Raw genomic sequence first — 15,357 nt, 5'->3', positions numbered from 1 at the left:
CCTCTAGCGCACCTTCATCTACCCCTAATGGGCTACACAATGAATTGCCTGTTAATCAATGCCATCCTTAGTGATACTGCCACAGCATGAAGGTGGACGGAAACTCACATTAGCATAAGATAGTAAATCTGGTAGCTCCAGAGGTCCACATATATTGGCACTTTGCAGCTGACTCAGAAGCAGCCCATGTTGTTTTTTGGTGAAAAGGCCTCTGTAGTTGTAATGGTAACTTTAGGATCTGGGAGGAATAAAAAAAAAATCTAATTTTCTTAAAGAACTAATAAAGCTGTCATTTTTTTTATTAAACCGCACCCCCACCCACTTAAAGCAAGATCATTCATCCAGTCTTATTGGTGAAACATTCTCTATCCATCTTCCACGGTACCCAGGAGGGGGCGGGGGAACAAGGCAAGGGGGTGAAATGTTCCACTTCTAGTTTTGCCTCCGATACGCACTCTCACTCTTCCCTTTGTGCAGCTATCCCAGTGGTTTTTGAGCAGAAACCTGAAAATCAGAGCTGCGAGGAGGGTTCTACAGTCACCGTTCGAGCGCAGATCTCAAAGCCCAATGCCCAGGTTGAGTGGAAGAAGGGGGCCGTGCAGATCAGGCCCAGTGACAAGTATGAGATCAGGCAGAAAGGGAAAACGGTGGAACTGATCATACACCAGGCCCAGCCGGAGGACTCGGGAGAGTACACCTGTGACAGCGGAGACCAGCGGGTGACTTCTGCTGTGCAGGTGACAGGTGAGAGACCAGAATACGTGAGGGAAGCACCTGTACTGACAACTTCCCTCATATAAATTCTCAGTGACCAATATAAGAAGTGGAAATTGCTTTATTTTACTATATAAGGATTTAAAGGCACCGCTGGCCGCAGGCGGCAGTTCCTAATTTGATGTTTTCAGGAGGGTGATGTATATGAGGTTGACATTCATCATTTCAACACTGCTGAAATGTCATCTTGATAGAATATTGACAATCCATCCCAAGTGGTTTAGTAGTGGCTTACCTGGTCCCGATGTAAATGGTGGCTTTGGGGTCCCTGTGGTCATGTGAGGAGCAGACACCCTATTCCTACCCGTTATTCTCCCCTTTGTGTCAGCATTTCACATGTTGCCTGTCGACATTGTGGTATCAACATTATGACTGCATTTCATGCAGGAGTATGTTCCACATGTTCAGTCTATTCCATGACCTCTGGCCACATTACATAGAGCAGTTTTTTATTTTAGACCTGTCCCTTTAAGGAGAACCATCTCAGCCAGTGGTTCTCAAACTTTTTTGAATCACGGCACCCTGAGAGTTTCCGAATCACGGCACCCCTAGGCCAAAAGTTTCTTATTGAGGAATGTAAAAAAAAATTATATGAAGTTGTTTATATATAGTATATATCATCCTTAGGTTCAGTTGTGTGGCGAGGGACAAGATTTGCTTCTGTTTGTGCACATATTTTTTGACTGGCAGCCGCCAGCACTAGTTTTGCCTATTACATTGACCATAAATAAGTTGAATTGATCCTGGAACATCAACACAAAATGTTTTACTCAGCCTAAAGCAAACCCCTATCATTCCTCAGCAATACCCACGCTGATCACACGCCACCTCCAGAATGAGCAGGGAGAGGAGAACGGGTCTGTGACGCTGAGGGCGGAGATCTCCAAGGCCGACGCCCCTGTGACTTGGCAGAAAGCTGGAGTAGCTCTTAAACCGGGGGCCAAATATGAAATTAAGCAGTCAGGGTGCGTGGTAGAACTTCATATACACAAACTGCAACAGATGGATGCGGCGGAATACACGTGTGAGACTGGGGACCAGAAGTCGGTGGCTTCGGTCTTTGTTAAAGGTAACGGGGAACTTTAATTCCTTAACGTAACATCTTATTGATATTTGAGAAAAAGGGGAAAGGCAAGTACCATATCTGTCATATGAACTTTAATGACCAATAAATGAAACCAGCTACAAATAAATTGGGGACATAACTCTGTCTAATATTGTTATGTTTTAGAACCAGAACCTTTCATAGTGGATCAGTTGCAGAACCTCTCGGTAGAGGAAGGAGAAGACGCTATATTTAAGTGCAAGGTGTCTAAGGATAATGCCCCTGATGTCCACTGGTACCTGGCCGGAGTCCCATTGCAGAGCAATGAGATGAACGAGATTGCTGTCCACAAGGGGAAAATACACACTTTGACTCTTAGAAAGGTCACCCTGGAAGATTCAGGTCTTGTCAGCTTCAGAGTGGGACAGAATACATCTGTAGCTGAATTAGATGTTAAAGGTGAATAGTGCATGGGAAAAGAGTATGAACTCTTGGAAGGATCCATTCAGGGTACATGTTATCCACGCGTTTCTTCCTCAGTGAGGTGACATAGGTAAAATGTGACCAAAGTAGACCTGTCAGAGGCCAAATGGTTCTATGGTCGCTGCTCAGAATTGACATTCACTTTAAAAAGGGTTGAAGCTCACTGGTAAAAGTGCATCTGCTGCATTTTTGGAGGGTTAAATATTAATCTGTCAACCATAACTTTTTATTCAGTAATATGGTTAATTTAACATTAGTTTTATGTGAATTGTTTATGTGGTTCTCATTTGTTAACCTTACAGCACACTCATGTCACTGTGCCATAACAGTATTATATCTTTATAAAACATTTTCAATAGCCTGTATAAAAGCACCCAGTTTGCAGCCAGGTGCCTTTACGTAGGGGCATTGTCCCATATATCATGTGAAATTTGTCTACGTCTTGCAGTCAATCATTTCCGTCACAAATGTTCTATTCTGTATACAAAAGAAAACTTTGCTATCACATGTTCCAAAAATAGGATGAGATTTATCAAAGCTTGGAGAGATATACAGTAAAGTGGCAAGAGACCAATAATATAACTGTCATGTTACAGGATATGTTTGAAAAATGAGAGGAGCTGATTGGTAGTATCACATAAGTACCAACCAAAGTATATGGTACCTCACTAAAACTAGAGATGTTATAAACATATAATCTATATTGATATGATGAGGTTCATTTTACTGGACATATGTGTCACTCTACAGGAATAAATAACCCATCATGAAGTTGTCTGTAATGGATATAGTTATATATCCTGTTTGTGACGCCAAATGTGATGTAATACCCTATCAGGAAGGACTTTGCTTAACTTATCCTGTTTTTGTTCTACCAGAGTAGTAAGGAGGATTGTCCCGGGAAGAAGAAATTAAACTTTTTTTAAAATAAAGTTTCTTTATTCAAAATAGGATTAACTCTCATTGGAGATATACAGTGTGTAATATATAACTGAAAGTTTATTTCTACAAAATTTTGTATTATGAGAAGTCATTTAGAAGTATCTAATGATTCTATTCCTATGAGATGTAATCCTGTTTTGAATTAAGACATTTTATATAAGAAAACAAGTTTAATTTCTTGTGCCCGGGACAATTCTTTTTATCTCTTTGGTAGAACATAAAGGAAAAGATAAACCAAAATCCTACCTGACAGGGTGTCAGACTTGGTTTTGTATGTGTCCCCGGAGGGGGCGCTAGTGGGTCAGTGGAGGTAGAAGGGAGAAAGCGAGGAGGCTGGATTAAGTTTCTGCGCATGGGCGCAATGATATTTATTATACAGAAAGTTCACAACGGCAGCAGAAAATAAACAATAAGAAATGCAAATGTCAATAGTGCAGCGTGGAAGCTGAAAGTCTATGGCAACGGAAATATGGCAAATGGATGAATGGTAACTGATGAATGATATCTGGTAAATGATAATAACTGATGAATGTACACTGATGAATAATAACTTGACAGGAGATAATCTGGTATGGGAACCAGAGCAGTTTAAAACGTGGAGCCAGCAGAGATGGTAATGAATGGCAAACCTGGTAGCAGAGGCAGGGGACTGACAATGTCCACAGTGCAGGTGATGAAGCACTAGCAGCAAGCAAGCTGCATCACAGGTGGGGAGATGGAACACACCTGGAGTCAGTCTCTACTGCTAAGGCTGAAGCACACTGAGTTGATGTTTAGTGTGAAGCCTGTAAACAGAAGCAGGTGTTGCTGAGGCTTGTAGTTCCACGGAGCTGTGAAAGGTAACCAGGAGCACAGAGTCTCAGGTAGATGACCAGGAACACAAAGGAACAGGTAGGTATCCAGGAACACGGAGGAACAGGAACCAGATCCAGACACATGGGTCGCAGGAGTGACACAAAGTTCAGGATGCCTGCAGACTGATCCTGCAGCTCCTGATATACCCCCTGATGTGCAGTCATTGGTGGGAGTGAGGAAAGTAGGTGCGGCCAAGCACCGGATTGGCCGCCGTGCTCTGACCGATGCAGACTGTCATGGCGGCGCCCATGCCGCGGCCTAGCGGGAACGCGGCGTGCTACACGCCCGCTGTCACAGGAGCGCTCCCAGGCCCAGGATGACGTCTGATGGCAGAGGTGCGGATGACAGTGGAACGCAGGGACCCTGGACGGAGTCCGCACCGGCGGACAGATGTGACCGTGGTGAGTCGATTCCTGACAGTACCCCCCCCCTTTAAGGGTGGGCACCGAACACCCACGTGGCTTGGAAGGATGAGTGTTATGGAAGACACGGACCAACCTTGGAGCATGGACATCTGACGAATTCACCCAACTTCTCTCCTCCGGACCATAACCGGACCAATCGATAAGATATTGTAGACGACCATACCGGCAACGGGAATCCATAATCTTCTCTATTTCGAACTCCAAAGCCCCGCTGAGTTCGAACTTTGGGGCCGACTGGAAGAGCTCTTTGGAAGCGATTCAGGACTAATGGTCTGAGGAGAGAAACATGAAAGGCATTAGGTATTCGCAGAGAAGGTGGTAACATAAGCTTGTAGGCCACAGGACTGATGACTCTTTCAACAGGAAAGGGACCGATGAAACGTGGTGCAAATTTCATCGACGGGACCCTAAGACGGAGGTTCCGGGTAGAAAGCCAAACCTTGTCCCCAGGTTTCAGGCTAGGAACTGCACGTCTTTTGCGGTCAGCAAAGTATTTATACCGGCTGGAGGCCTTCTTGAGAGAAGTGTGAATCTTCCTCCAGGTTGAAGAGAACTGACTCAGGGCAGTAGTGGCAGCAGGAACATCCATGTGAGGGAGTTCTTGGAAATCTGGAACACGAGGATGTTGCCCATATACAGCAAAGAATGGGGTTGTCTCAGTAGCAGTGTGATAACGGAAATTGTGGGCAAATTCGGCCCACGGGAGCAGATCCAACCAGTCATCCTGAGAAGATGAAACATAAAGTCTTAAAAATGTCTCCAATTCCTGATTTACCCTCTCTGTCTGCCCATTCGTCTGAGGGTGGTAAGATGACGAGAACTTCAGTTTTACTTGCATGGCAGAACAGAGAGCCCTCCAAAACCTCGCTACAAACTGAACACCTCTGTCGGATATTATTTCTGAGGGTAGACCATGTAGACGGAAAATCTCCCGTAGGAAGATTTGGGCAAGTTTTGGGGCAGAAGGGAGACCCTGGAGAGGAACAAAATGGGCCATCTTGGTAAATCTGTCCACCACAACCCAGATGGTATTGTATCCTTGAGAAGGAGGAAGGTCGGAGATAAAGTCCATGGACAGGTGTGACCAGGGACGGCTGGGAACAGACAATGGTTGTAACTGACCTGCTGGAGACTGACGAGGAATCTTGTGCTGCGCACACTTAGGACAGGATGCCACGAAATCCTTGATGTCAGCTTTCATCTTTGGCCACCAGTATGTCTCAGAGAGGAACTTGAAAGTCTTCAGGACACCGGGATGTCCAGTGAACTTGGACTGATGGGCCCAAGACAGCAACTTGGGACGGAGTTCTGGGGAAACAAGTGTCTTACCAGGTGGAGGAGCTGGGGAAACTTGAGATGCAGCAAATACCACTGGACTCAGGATGGAATGCGGAACTGAGTTAGACGTTTCCTCTTCGGACTCCATAGATCGGGATAAGGCGTCAGCTTTAACATTCTGAGAACCTGGGCGGAAATGAAGCTTAAAGTTAAAACGAGAGAAAAACATAGCCCACCGGGACTGGCGAGGATTAAGGCACCGGGCTGCCTTTAAATATAGCAGATTTTTATGATCCGTATAGATGTTGAACGGATATTTGGCCCCTTCCAGGAGATACCTCCATTCCTCGAGGGCCAGCTTAATCGCCAGTAGTTCTTGATCTCCAACGGAATAGTTAGCTTCTGCAGGGAGGAATTTACGAGAATAAAATCCACAGGGGTGGATCTTCCCATCAGTTCTCTTCTGGGAGAGAACCGCTCCAACTCCTACGGTAGAGGCATCCACCTCCAACTCGAACGGCTTGTTTACATCTGGTTGAGACAGAACTGGAGCAGACATAAAGGCCAGCTTGATCTTCTGGAAGGCCGCTAAAGCCTCTTCTGACCAGTTGGAATGATCTGCCCCTTTCCGAGTTAAGTTGGTAATAGGAGCGATGAGAGTGGAGAATCCTCGAATAAATTTCCTATAGTAATTGGCGAATCCCAGGAATCGCTGAATAGACTTGAGAGAATTTGGAATGGACCAATTGGCAATGGCTTCCAACTTTGTCGGGTCCATCTGGAGATCCGATCCGGAAATTATATACCCCAGGAAGGGTATAGAGGAAACTTCAAAGGTACACTTGGATAATTTACCGTAGAGCCGGTTCTCACGAAGACGTCGGAGGACTTCACGGACTTGTAGACGATGAGAGGGAAGATCTTGGGAGAAGATAAGGATATCATCCAGATAAACTACAAGGTATTTGTACAGAACGTCCCGGAAGATTTCGTTCACAAAGTGCTGGAACACTGCTGGGGCATTACTCAACCCGAATGGCATTACCAGGTACTCGTAATGACCATCTCGAGTATTGAAAGCTGTCTTCCATTTATCACCACTTCGGATTCTAATGAGGTTGTAAGCACCGCGGAGATCTAACTTGGTGAAGATGCGGGCTCCCTTAACTCTGTCAAATAATTCAGTGATGAGTGGTAATGGATAACTATTTTTGATGGTAATGTCATTGAGACCCCGGTAGTCAATGCATGGACGCAATCCTCCATCCTTTTTCTTAACAAAGAAGAAGCCTGCACCAGCGGGTGAAGACGAGGGACGGATGAATCCTTTCTGTAAGTTCTCCCTGATGTAGTCGCTCATCGCTTCAGTTTCAGGAATGGATAACGGATAGGTACGCCCCCTAGGTGGTTTCTTGCCGGGAAGGAGATCGATGGGGCAATCCCACTCTCTATGGGGCGGCAGGACATCAGCGGCTTTTTCACTGAAGACGTCAGAGAAATCTTGGTAAGCCGCAGGAAGACTTGACTGGGTTTTGACTTCAGTAGACTTGATAGGACAAACTTGGGCTAAACAGGACTGGTGGCAATGTGAACCCCAAGAAGTAAGTTGTAGCGTTGACCAATCAATCTGAGGATTATGTAGCTGGAGCCAGGGCATACCCAAAACGATCTCCTGGGTAGCCTGAGGAATGACTAAGAACTTTATTAATTCTGAGTGCAGGAACCCAACTCCCAAAATCACTGGTGCGGTTTGGTGAGAGATATTCCCCTTGGAGATTCGGCTACCATCCACAGCGGTAATGTAGACTGGGTATGAAAGTTCATATACAGGCAAACAAAACTTATCTACCGCAGCTTGAGTGATGAAGTTTCCTGCGGCTCCACAGTCCACTAACGCAGATGCAGATTGAAGCCCAACTGAAGTCTCTAACGTCACGGGAAGGATAAGGTCTTGATTTGAAGGAGCTTGACTAGAAGATCCCAACTTGACTCCTCCTTTACAAGTCAGGATCTGGCGTTTCCCGAACGCACTGTACAAGAATTAATCTGGTGACCTGCAGCCGCACAATAAAGACACAGTCTCTCACGAAGTCTTCTTGACCGCTCCTCAGGAGTTAGGCGGGACCTATTTATTTGCATAGGCTCATCAGAAGGTGGAGACTGAAACTGTACGGAAGGTACCATCCTTGACCTGCGTGGCTCACTTCGAGCACGTTCACTGTTGCGTTCGCGGATGCGAGAGTCCAACTTGATGCACAGGGAAATTAAATCAGACAATTGCTCAGGAAGATCGCGGGTTGCCAGTTCGTCCTTGATCCGATCAGAGAGTCCATGCCAGAAAGCTGCTACCAGGGCTTGATTGTTCCACTGAATCTCTGCGGCCAACGTCTGGAACTGGATGACATATTGCCCCATACTACGGGTACCTTGACGAAGTTGGATTAGGTCTGCAGAAGCTGATGTTGCACGACCCGGCTCGTCAAAGATCCGTCTGAAGGTTGACACGAATTCTGCGTAGTTGTTCATCAGAGGGTCAGCACGTTCCCACAGAGGAGACACCCAACTCAAGGCAGAACCAGAGAGTAGTGAGATAATGTAAGCAACCTTGGATCTTGGCGTGGGGAAATTGTGTGACAATAATTCGAACTGGATTTCACATTGATTAAGAAACCCGCGACATAACTTTGGGCTGCCATCATACTTGCTAGGCACGGGCAGGTGCAAGCATGACACTGGAGCTGATGCAGCCGGCATAGAAGAACTCACAGTACTTGCAGGTGCTGGAGTAACAGGAACTGTAGAAGTAAGTACACTAGGCAGGGTTTGCTGTAGTTTATCAATCCGGGAGGACATCCCTTGCAGGAACTGAAACATCTGCTGCTGCACAGCCTCTTGACCATCCAAACGGGAGACCAGATTTTGTAAGGCCTCTGACCCCACACTCCGACCACCGTCCGAGTCCATCGATCCTGAACTTACTGTCAGACTTGGTTTTGTCTGTGTCCCCGGAGGGGGCGCTAGTGGGTCAGTGGAGGTAGAAGGGAGAAAGCGAGGAGGCTGGATTAAGTTTCTGCGCATGGGCGCAATGATATTTATTATACAGAAAGTTCACAACGGCAGCAGAAAATAAACAATAAGAAATGCAAATGTCAATAGTGCAGCGTGGAAGCTGAAAGTCTATGGCAACGGAAATATGGCAAATGGATGAATGGTAACTGATGAATGATATCTGGTAAATGATAATAACTGATGAATGTACACTGATGAATAATAACTTGACAGGAGATAATCTGGTATGGGAACCAGAGCAGTTTAAAACGTGGAGCCAGCAGAGATGGTAATGAATGGCAAACCTGGTAGCAGAGGCAGGGGACTGACAATGTCCACAGTGCAGGTGATGAAGCACTAGCAGCAAGCAAGCTGCATCACAGGTGGGGAGATGGAACACACCTGGAGTCAGTCTCTACTGCTTAGGCTGAAGCACACTGAGTTGATGTTTAGTGTGAAGCCTGTAAACAGAAGCAGGTGTTGCTGAGGCTTGTAGTTCCACGGAGCTGTGAAAGGTAACCAGGAGCACAGAGTCTCAGGTAGATGACCAGGAACACGGAGGAACAGGTAGGTATCCAGGAACACGGAGGAACAGGAACCAGATCCAGACACATGGGTCGCAGGAGTGACACAAAGTTCAGGTTGCCTGCAGACTGATCCTGCAGCTCCTGATATACCCCCTGATGTGCAGTCATTGGTGGGAGTGAGGAAAGTAGGTGCGGCCAAGCACCGGATTGGCCGCCGTGCTCTGACCGATGGAGACTGTCATGGCGGCGCCCATGCCGCGGCCTAGCGGGAACACGGCGTGCTACACGCCCGCTGTCACAGGAGCGCTCCCAGGCCCAGGATGACGTCTGATGGCAGAGGTGCGGATGACAGTGGAACGCAGGGACCCTGGACGGAGTCCGCACCGGCGGACAGATGTGACCGTGGTGAGTCGATTCCTGACACAGGGTAACATATCACATTTGGCGTCACGAACAGGATATATAACTATCAGGTACAGACAACTATCTTGGGAATGTACTCCTGTGGGGTGACACATATGTTTATTCAAATGAACCTCACCATACAGTATCAACATAGGTACACATATAACATATCTGTAGCTTAAGTGGGGTAAGCTGCTCTGTATAATTTTATAGTATGCAAATTATAAATGTTACGTCAATGCTGATCTGTTGCCATGGGCAACTTCTCCACTGGCTTACTTCTCCACTTTTTCACTGCTTAGTACATCTCCCCCTTTATCTCTCTCCAAGCTTTGATAAATGCCCCCCCCCTTAATTTTTGTGATTTTCTACACTCTTCTGTTCTACACCTGGCTTTAACATTATTCCACTTCCTTCTGTAATAATCACATTGCACAATGCTGTCTCTATTCCAGCCTCAGTTCTGAAATTTACCAAGCTGCTGCTGCAGCCAGTTGATGCTGATGAGAAGGGGGTGACTGCACTGAGCTGTGAGCTCTCTAAACCCAATGTAGTGACAGAATGGAGGAAAGGGTCCATGGTGATCAGACATGGAGGAAGGCACGAGATCAGCATAAAAGAAACACTTCACACTTTGTGCATTAAGGACATTGCTCTGGACGATTCTGGGGAATATTCCTGCACTGCAGGCACTGAGAAAACATCAACCAAGTTGCATGTTAAAGGTAATGAAGGATTTTCTTGAAAAAAAATGGATTGTAGTTAACTGCTTTTATTGTTTCATATTTATTTTTGCACTGCTAGACACTTAGAAAAGACAATGAATACCAATCCTGACAGAGGTGTTCTAAATATCTTCTACACAAGTTTTTTTAAAAGCTCCATTCCTGGCACTCTAGTTGTCCCCTCACCTGCCTGGTGCCCCTTGTCATGGACATTGCTTTGTGCCAGCTTCATACCTCATGTGGAGCGAGGGGTGGCTTCTCCTGTGACTCTGACTCTGGGCTGTGACATCATAGCCCATGGCTAACTAGGAGAAGTAGAAGCCAGTAGTTCCACAGGTAAGAAGCTGCCAACTGTTGCCTCTCCGTGTCAGTGGTCTGCACCTATTCTGCCCGCTATAGGGTCACCTCTACTGCCTGGCATAGGGTCACCTCTACTGCTTAGTATAGGTTAATCTCTGCTGCATCCCATAGGGTTGCCTCTGTGGCCCAGTACAGGGTCACCTCTGTGGCCCACTGTAAGGTCAGCTATAATGCCATCTCTGCTGCTCAGTATTGGGTCACCTTTGAAAACCAAGTATACAGCCATCTTTGCTGCCCAGTATAAGACCATCTTTGCAGTCCATTATAGGGTCAACTCAGCTGCTCAGTAAAGGGTCGCCTCTGCTGTCCAGTATAGTATCGCCTCTGCTGCCCATATAGGGTCTTCTCAGCTGCCCTGTATAGTTTCACCTCTGCTGCCTGGTATAGGGTCACCTCTGCTGCTCAATATAGGGTCACCTCTGCTGCCCGGTATAGGGTCACCTCTGCTGCCCGGTATAGGGTCACCTCTGCTGCCCAGTATAGGGTCACCTCTGCTGCCCGGTATAGGGTCCCTTCTGCTGCCCGGTATAGGGTCACTTCTGCTGCCTGGTATAGGGTCACTTCTGCCTGGTACAGGGTCACCTCTGCTGCCTGATATAGGGTCTTCTCTGCTGCCCAGTATACAGTCACCTCTGCTGCCCAGTATAGGATCTTCTCTGCTGCCCAGTATATGGTCTTCTCTGCTACCCAGTATAGGGTCTTCTCTGCTGCCCAGTATAGGGTCTTCTCTGTTGCCCAGTATAGGGTCTCCTCTGCTACCCAGTATAGGGTCTTCTCTGCTGCCCAGTATATGGTCTTCTCTGCTACCCAGTGTAAGGTCTTCTCTGCTGCCCAGTATATGGTCTTCTCTGCTACCCAGTAAAGGGTCTTCTCTGCTGCCCAGTATAGGGTCTTCTCTGCTGCCCAGTATAGGGTCTCCTCTGCTGCCCAGTATAGGGTCTTCTCTGCAAATCCAGTATAGGGTCTTCTCTGCTACCCAGTATAGGGTCTTCTCTGCTACCCAGTATAGGGTCTCCTCTGCTACCCAGTATAGGGTCTTCTCTGCTACCCAGTATAGGGTCTTCTCTGCTGCCCAGTATAGGGTCTCCCCCTCTGCCCAGTATAGGGTCTTCTCTGCTACCCAGTATAGGGTCTTCTCTGCTGCCCAGTATAGGGTCTTCTCTGCTGCCCAGTATAGGGTCTCCTCTGCTACCCAGTATAGGGTCTTCTCTGCTACCCAGTATAGGGTCTTCTCTGCTGCCCAGTATAGGGTCTCCCCCTCTGCCCAGTATAGTGTCTCCTCTGCTACCCAGTATAGGGTCTCCTCTGCTACCCAGTATAGACCCAGTGTAAATGCAGTGACATCTTTGCTGTTTATGTTTCTTCTCTGCTAAACATGATGCTGTTTTTCAGCCCTGCCAGTAGCTTTCACACAACAGTTGCAGAACCTTGAACCCGAGGAAGGGGGAACAGCGGTGTTACAGTGTGAGGTGTCCAAGGAAGGAGCCCACGTGGAATGGAGGAAAGGGGCGCTGGTTCTACAGGCCAGTGATAAGTATGAGATAAGACAAAGTGGCACTTTAGTTGAACTAGTCATTCACAACGTGGACCCAGAAGATTGCGGCCCGTACACCTGCAGCACCGACGCTGCCCAGACCACCGCCTCCGTGTTCGTTCAAGGTAACTGGGGTGCAGAAGATTTAGGGTTGGGAATGATGACTTTTAGCGCCTTGATGTTTTGTTGATTATAGAGGTCTCTCAATTGTGCTTAATCATACAATCAAATCTTAAAGGAGAACTCTGCCTGCAAGTTATATTTATTGAAGCCTCCACTATGATCAGGACCCCCCTCCTGTAACAATATCGTTTCAAGGCCCATGGCAAGAAAATGTTTGCAATGAAACTTCATACACTGAATATTTACTGCTGCAGGTGTCCAGCCAGTATCACCGACAGCTCTTGGGTATTGGGGAGATATAGCCTGTAGGCGGAGATTCCCTTTAATTCCCCAAAACCACCTCATGCAATTTACACGACAATATATATGCACTTGTCATTTGTTGTAGCCTCAGCTGCTGTTGATTTCTGTCTGTACATAACTGAGATTTAGATTCACACGTTCTGCCTCTGTCTGGGGTGTTACATGTGTGTGGTCATCGCTCCAGACATCTGTTGTGCCGCTGTGCATAGACCTCATCTCAAAGTGTTTCCCTAAATCTTTAATAATTATTGTTAGCTGTTTCTTATCTATTTCCTCTAATGATGTATATTAAGAACCCAAATCTTCTTACCCTTACATGCTAGGAGCAAATTCAGCAAAAAGGTGCAAATTTGCACCTGAAAGAACCGTGTTGCAATGCGAGGGGGTGAACGGACATGCAGGGGAAATACTAGCTGCTCCTGCATGTAGCACAGATACTGGGCAGATTTATTGTGACACTGGGATTTAGAGTTGAGCTAGGACATGCCCCTCCCAACTCTAAGTTTTAAATGTGCCCCCCCCCCCACCCCGCAGTGAAACATGGTTTTGCGAAGGTGCAAAGTTGCATGTTGTCACTGGATATAGGGGGTAATTCCGAGTTGATCGCTAGCTGCATTTGGTCGCTATGCAACGATGAGGCAAAAAAAGGCACTTCAGCGCATGCGTATGCGGCGCAATGCGCACGCGCGACATACTATTACAACGAACGATGTCGTTTCACACAAGGTCTAGCGAAGCTTTTCAGTCGCGCTGCTGTCCGTAGAGTGATTGACAGGAAGTGGGCATTTCTGGGTGTCAACTGACCGTTTTCAGGGAGTGTTCAAATAAACGCAGGCGTGCCAGGAAAAATGTAGGCATGGCTGGGCGAACGCAGGGCGTGTTTGTGACGTCAAAACAGGAACTGAACAGTCTGAAGTCATCGCAAGCGCTGAGTAGGTATTGAGCTACTCTAAAACTGCACCAAACAACTTTACCGCCGCTCTGCGATCCTTTCGTTCGCACTTCTGCTAAGCTAAAATACACTCCCCAGTGGGCGGCGGCATAGCGTTTGCACGGCTGTAAAAAACTGCTAACGAACGATCAACTCGGAATGACCACCCTAATCCTGACTGAGGCCTTTAAGGGTGTTTCCTATATGGGAAATACGTGTATGTGCCTCTGGATAGAGTATAAAGCTGTCCATCCCCTTGGGACCCCCTGATCTTAGGAGGGCAATAGGAGCACCGGTAATCCAGCATATAAACATGCCCATTAGGAATCCGTAACGTACATCTATCAGATACATACCTTGTGTGGCCTGCATGCTACTTATGTATCCGTTCCGCATCAGACACTTAGAGATGGCATGCAGCTATACTGTGTGGTTCCTGTCAGATCAGGTATCCTATGTGCATACAGCGTTAATCTACAGTATAGAGTCCGGGACAATTACTAACATGCTGCCAGATTGCAAATGTGTGCCAACCAATTAGCCGTCAGCTTTATTCTCTTCAGTACAATTTCATGAATGAGAACATAAGTCCGATTGGTTGATATTTCTCACTGCACATTTGCCCTTTTCAAGTGATGTTTAACTTTGAAAGAACAGTAAGACAGGGAAGATTGGATAACGCTACTAGATTCTAAAAGATCAAATAAAGTTGAGGACGTAACATTTGTCAGTAAAATCGTGGGGCATGACCTGACCTGTTGTGCAGGTGAGAGGTCGCATAAGAAAACACTTATTTATAAAATGCATCATTTAAAAGAAACGCCACACATTTTTTATATGCCCCAATTGATAATGTGATCTAAAAACTATAGTATTCTGTAGGTATGACATTTTCCAAGGTCTTGGTTGAACATGTTAAAACATGTTCTAACCTATTTACTTGTGAGCTGTAGATTTTTGCAGCCATGTAAATATACGCTCGAAAATATGTACAATCATGCGTCCTTGTGCGTCAGGTTTGCTAACCTTAGAGGTGCGGGGTGGGGCAGGGAAACATACGAGACGGAAATCAGTATTATTTTCCTTTACACTGTTGCAAGAAAGCTGCAGCTCTCTGCAACATAATACACCCAAAGTTATACACACAAGAAGATATGTGTAAAATAGGATGCGGTCAGGATCCCGACTGTCAAAATCTCAACACTGGAATTTCGATGCTGAGAATGCAGACGGATCCGCAAGGTGAGTATGAGGGTTAGGCTATGGGAGGGGAGGGTGTTAAGGTTAGTCTGCAGGGGAAAGGGAGGGTGTTAGGGTTATGCTGTGGGAGGGGAGGGTAGAGTTAGGCTATGGGAGGGGAGGGTGTTATGGTTAGTCTGCGGGGGAAAGGGAGGGTGTTAGGGTTATGCTGTGGGAGGGGAGGGTACAGTTAGGCTATGGGAGGGGAGGGTTATGGTTAGTCTGCATGAGGGGAGGTTAGGCTGCAGGAGGGAGGCTTAGGCTGTGGGAGGGTTAGGGTGCAGGAGGGGATGGTTAGGGCTATGCTGTGTGATGGAGGTTAGGGTTATGCTGTGTGATGGAGGTTAGGGTTAGGCTGCG

At 46.8% G+C, this 15,357-nt stretch overlaps 1 protein-coding gene across 3 annotated transcripts in view; it reads left to right on the top strand.

Annotated features, from left to right (window-relative positions):
- Window positions 1-15,357, top strand: part of OBSCN (obscurin, cytoskeletal calmodulin and titin-interacting RhoGEF) — a 370,748-nt gene that overhangs the window by 249,207 nt on the left and 106,184 nt on the right. For all 3 annotated transcript variants that reach the window (XM_063924540.1, XM_063924539.1, XM_063924541.1), the window contains exons 65-69: window positions 478-744; window positions 1,577-1,843; window positions 2,006-2,278; window positions 10,238-10,507; window positions 12,260-12,526. In XM_063924540.1, the coding sequence (XP_063780610.1) occupies window positions 478-744; window positions 1,577-1,843; window positions 2,006-2,278; window positions 10,238-10,507; window positions 12,260-12,526 (1,344 nt within the window). The remainder of the gene's footprint in view (window positions 1-477; window positions 745-1,576; window positions 1,844-2,005; window positions 2,279-10,237; window positions 10,508-12,259; window positions 12,527-15,357) is intronic.

The sequence above is a fragment of the Pseudophryne corroboree genome, chromosome 5 (assembly GCF_028390025.1).
Source record: "Pseudophryne corroboree isolate aPseCor3 chromosome 5, aPseCor3.hap2, whole genome shotgun sequence".
NCBI classification, from domain to species: Eukaryota; Metazoa; Chordata; class Amphibia; order Anura; family Myobatrachidae; genus Pseudophryne; species Pseudophryne corroboree.
This window is presented reverse-complemented; position numbering and strand designations above follow the sequence as displayed.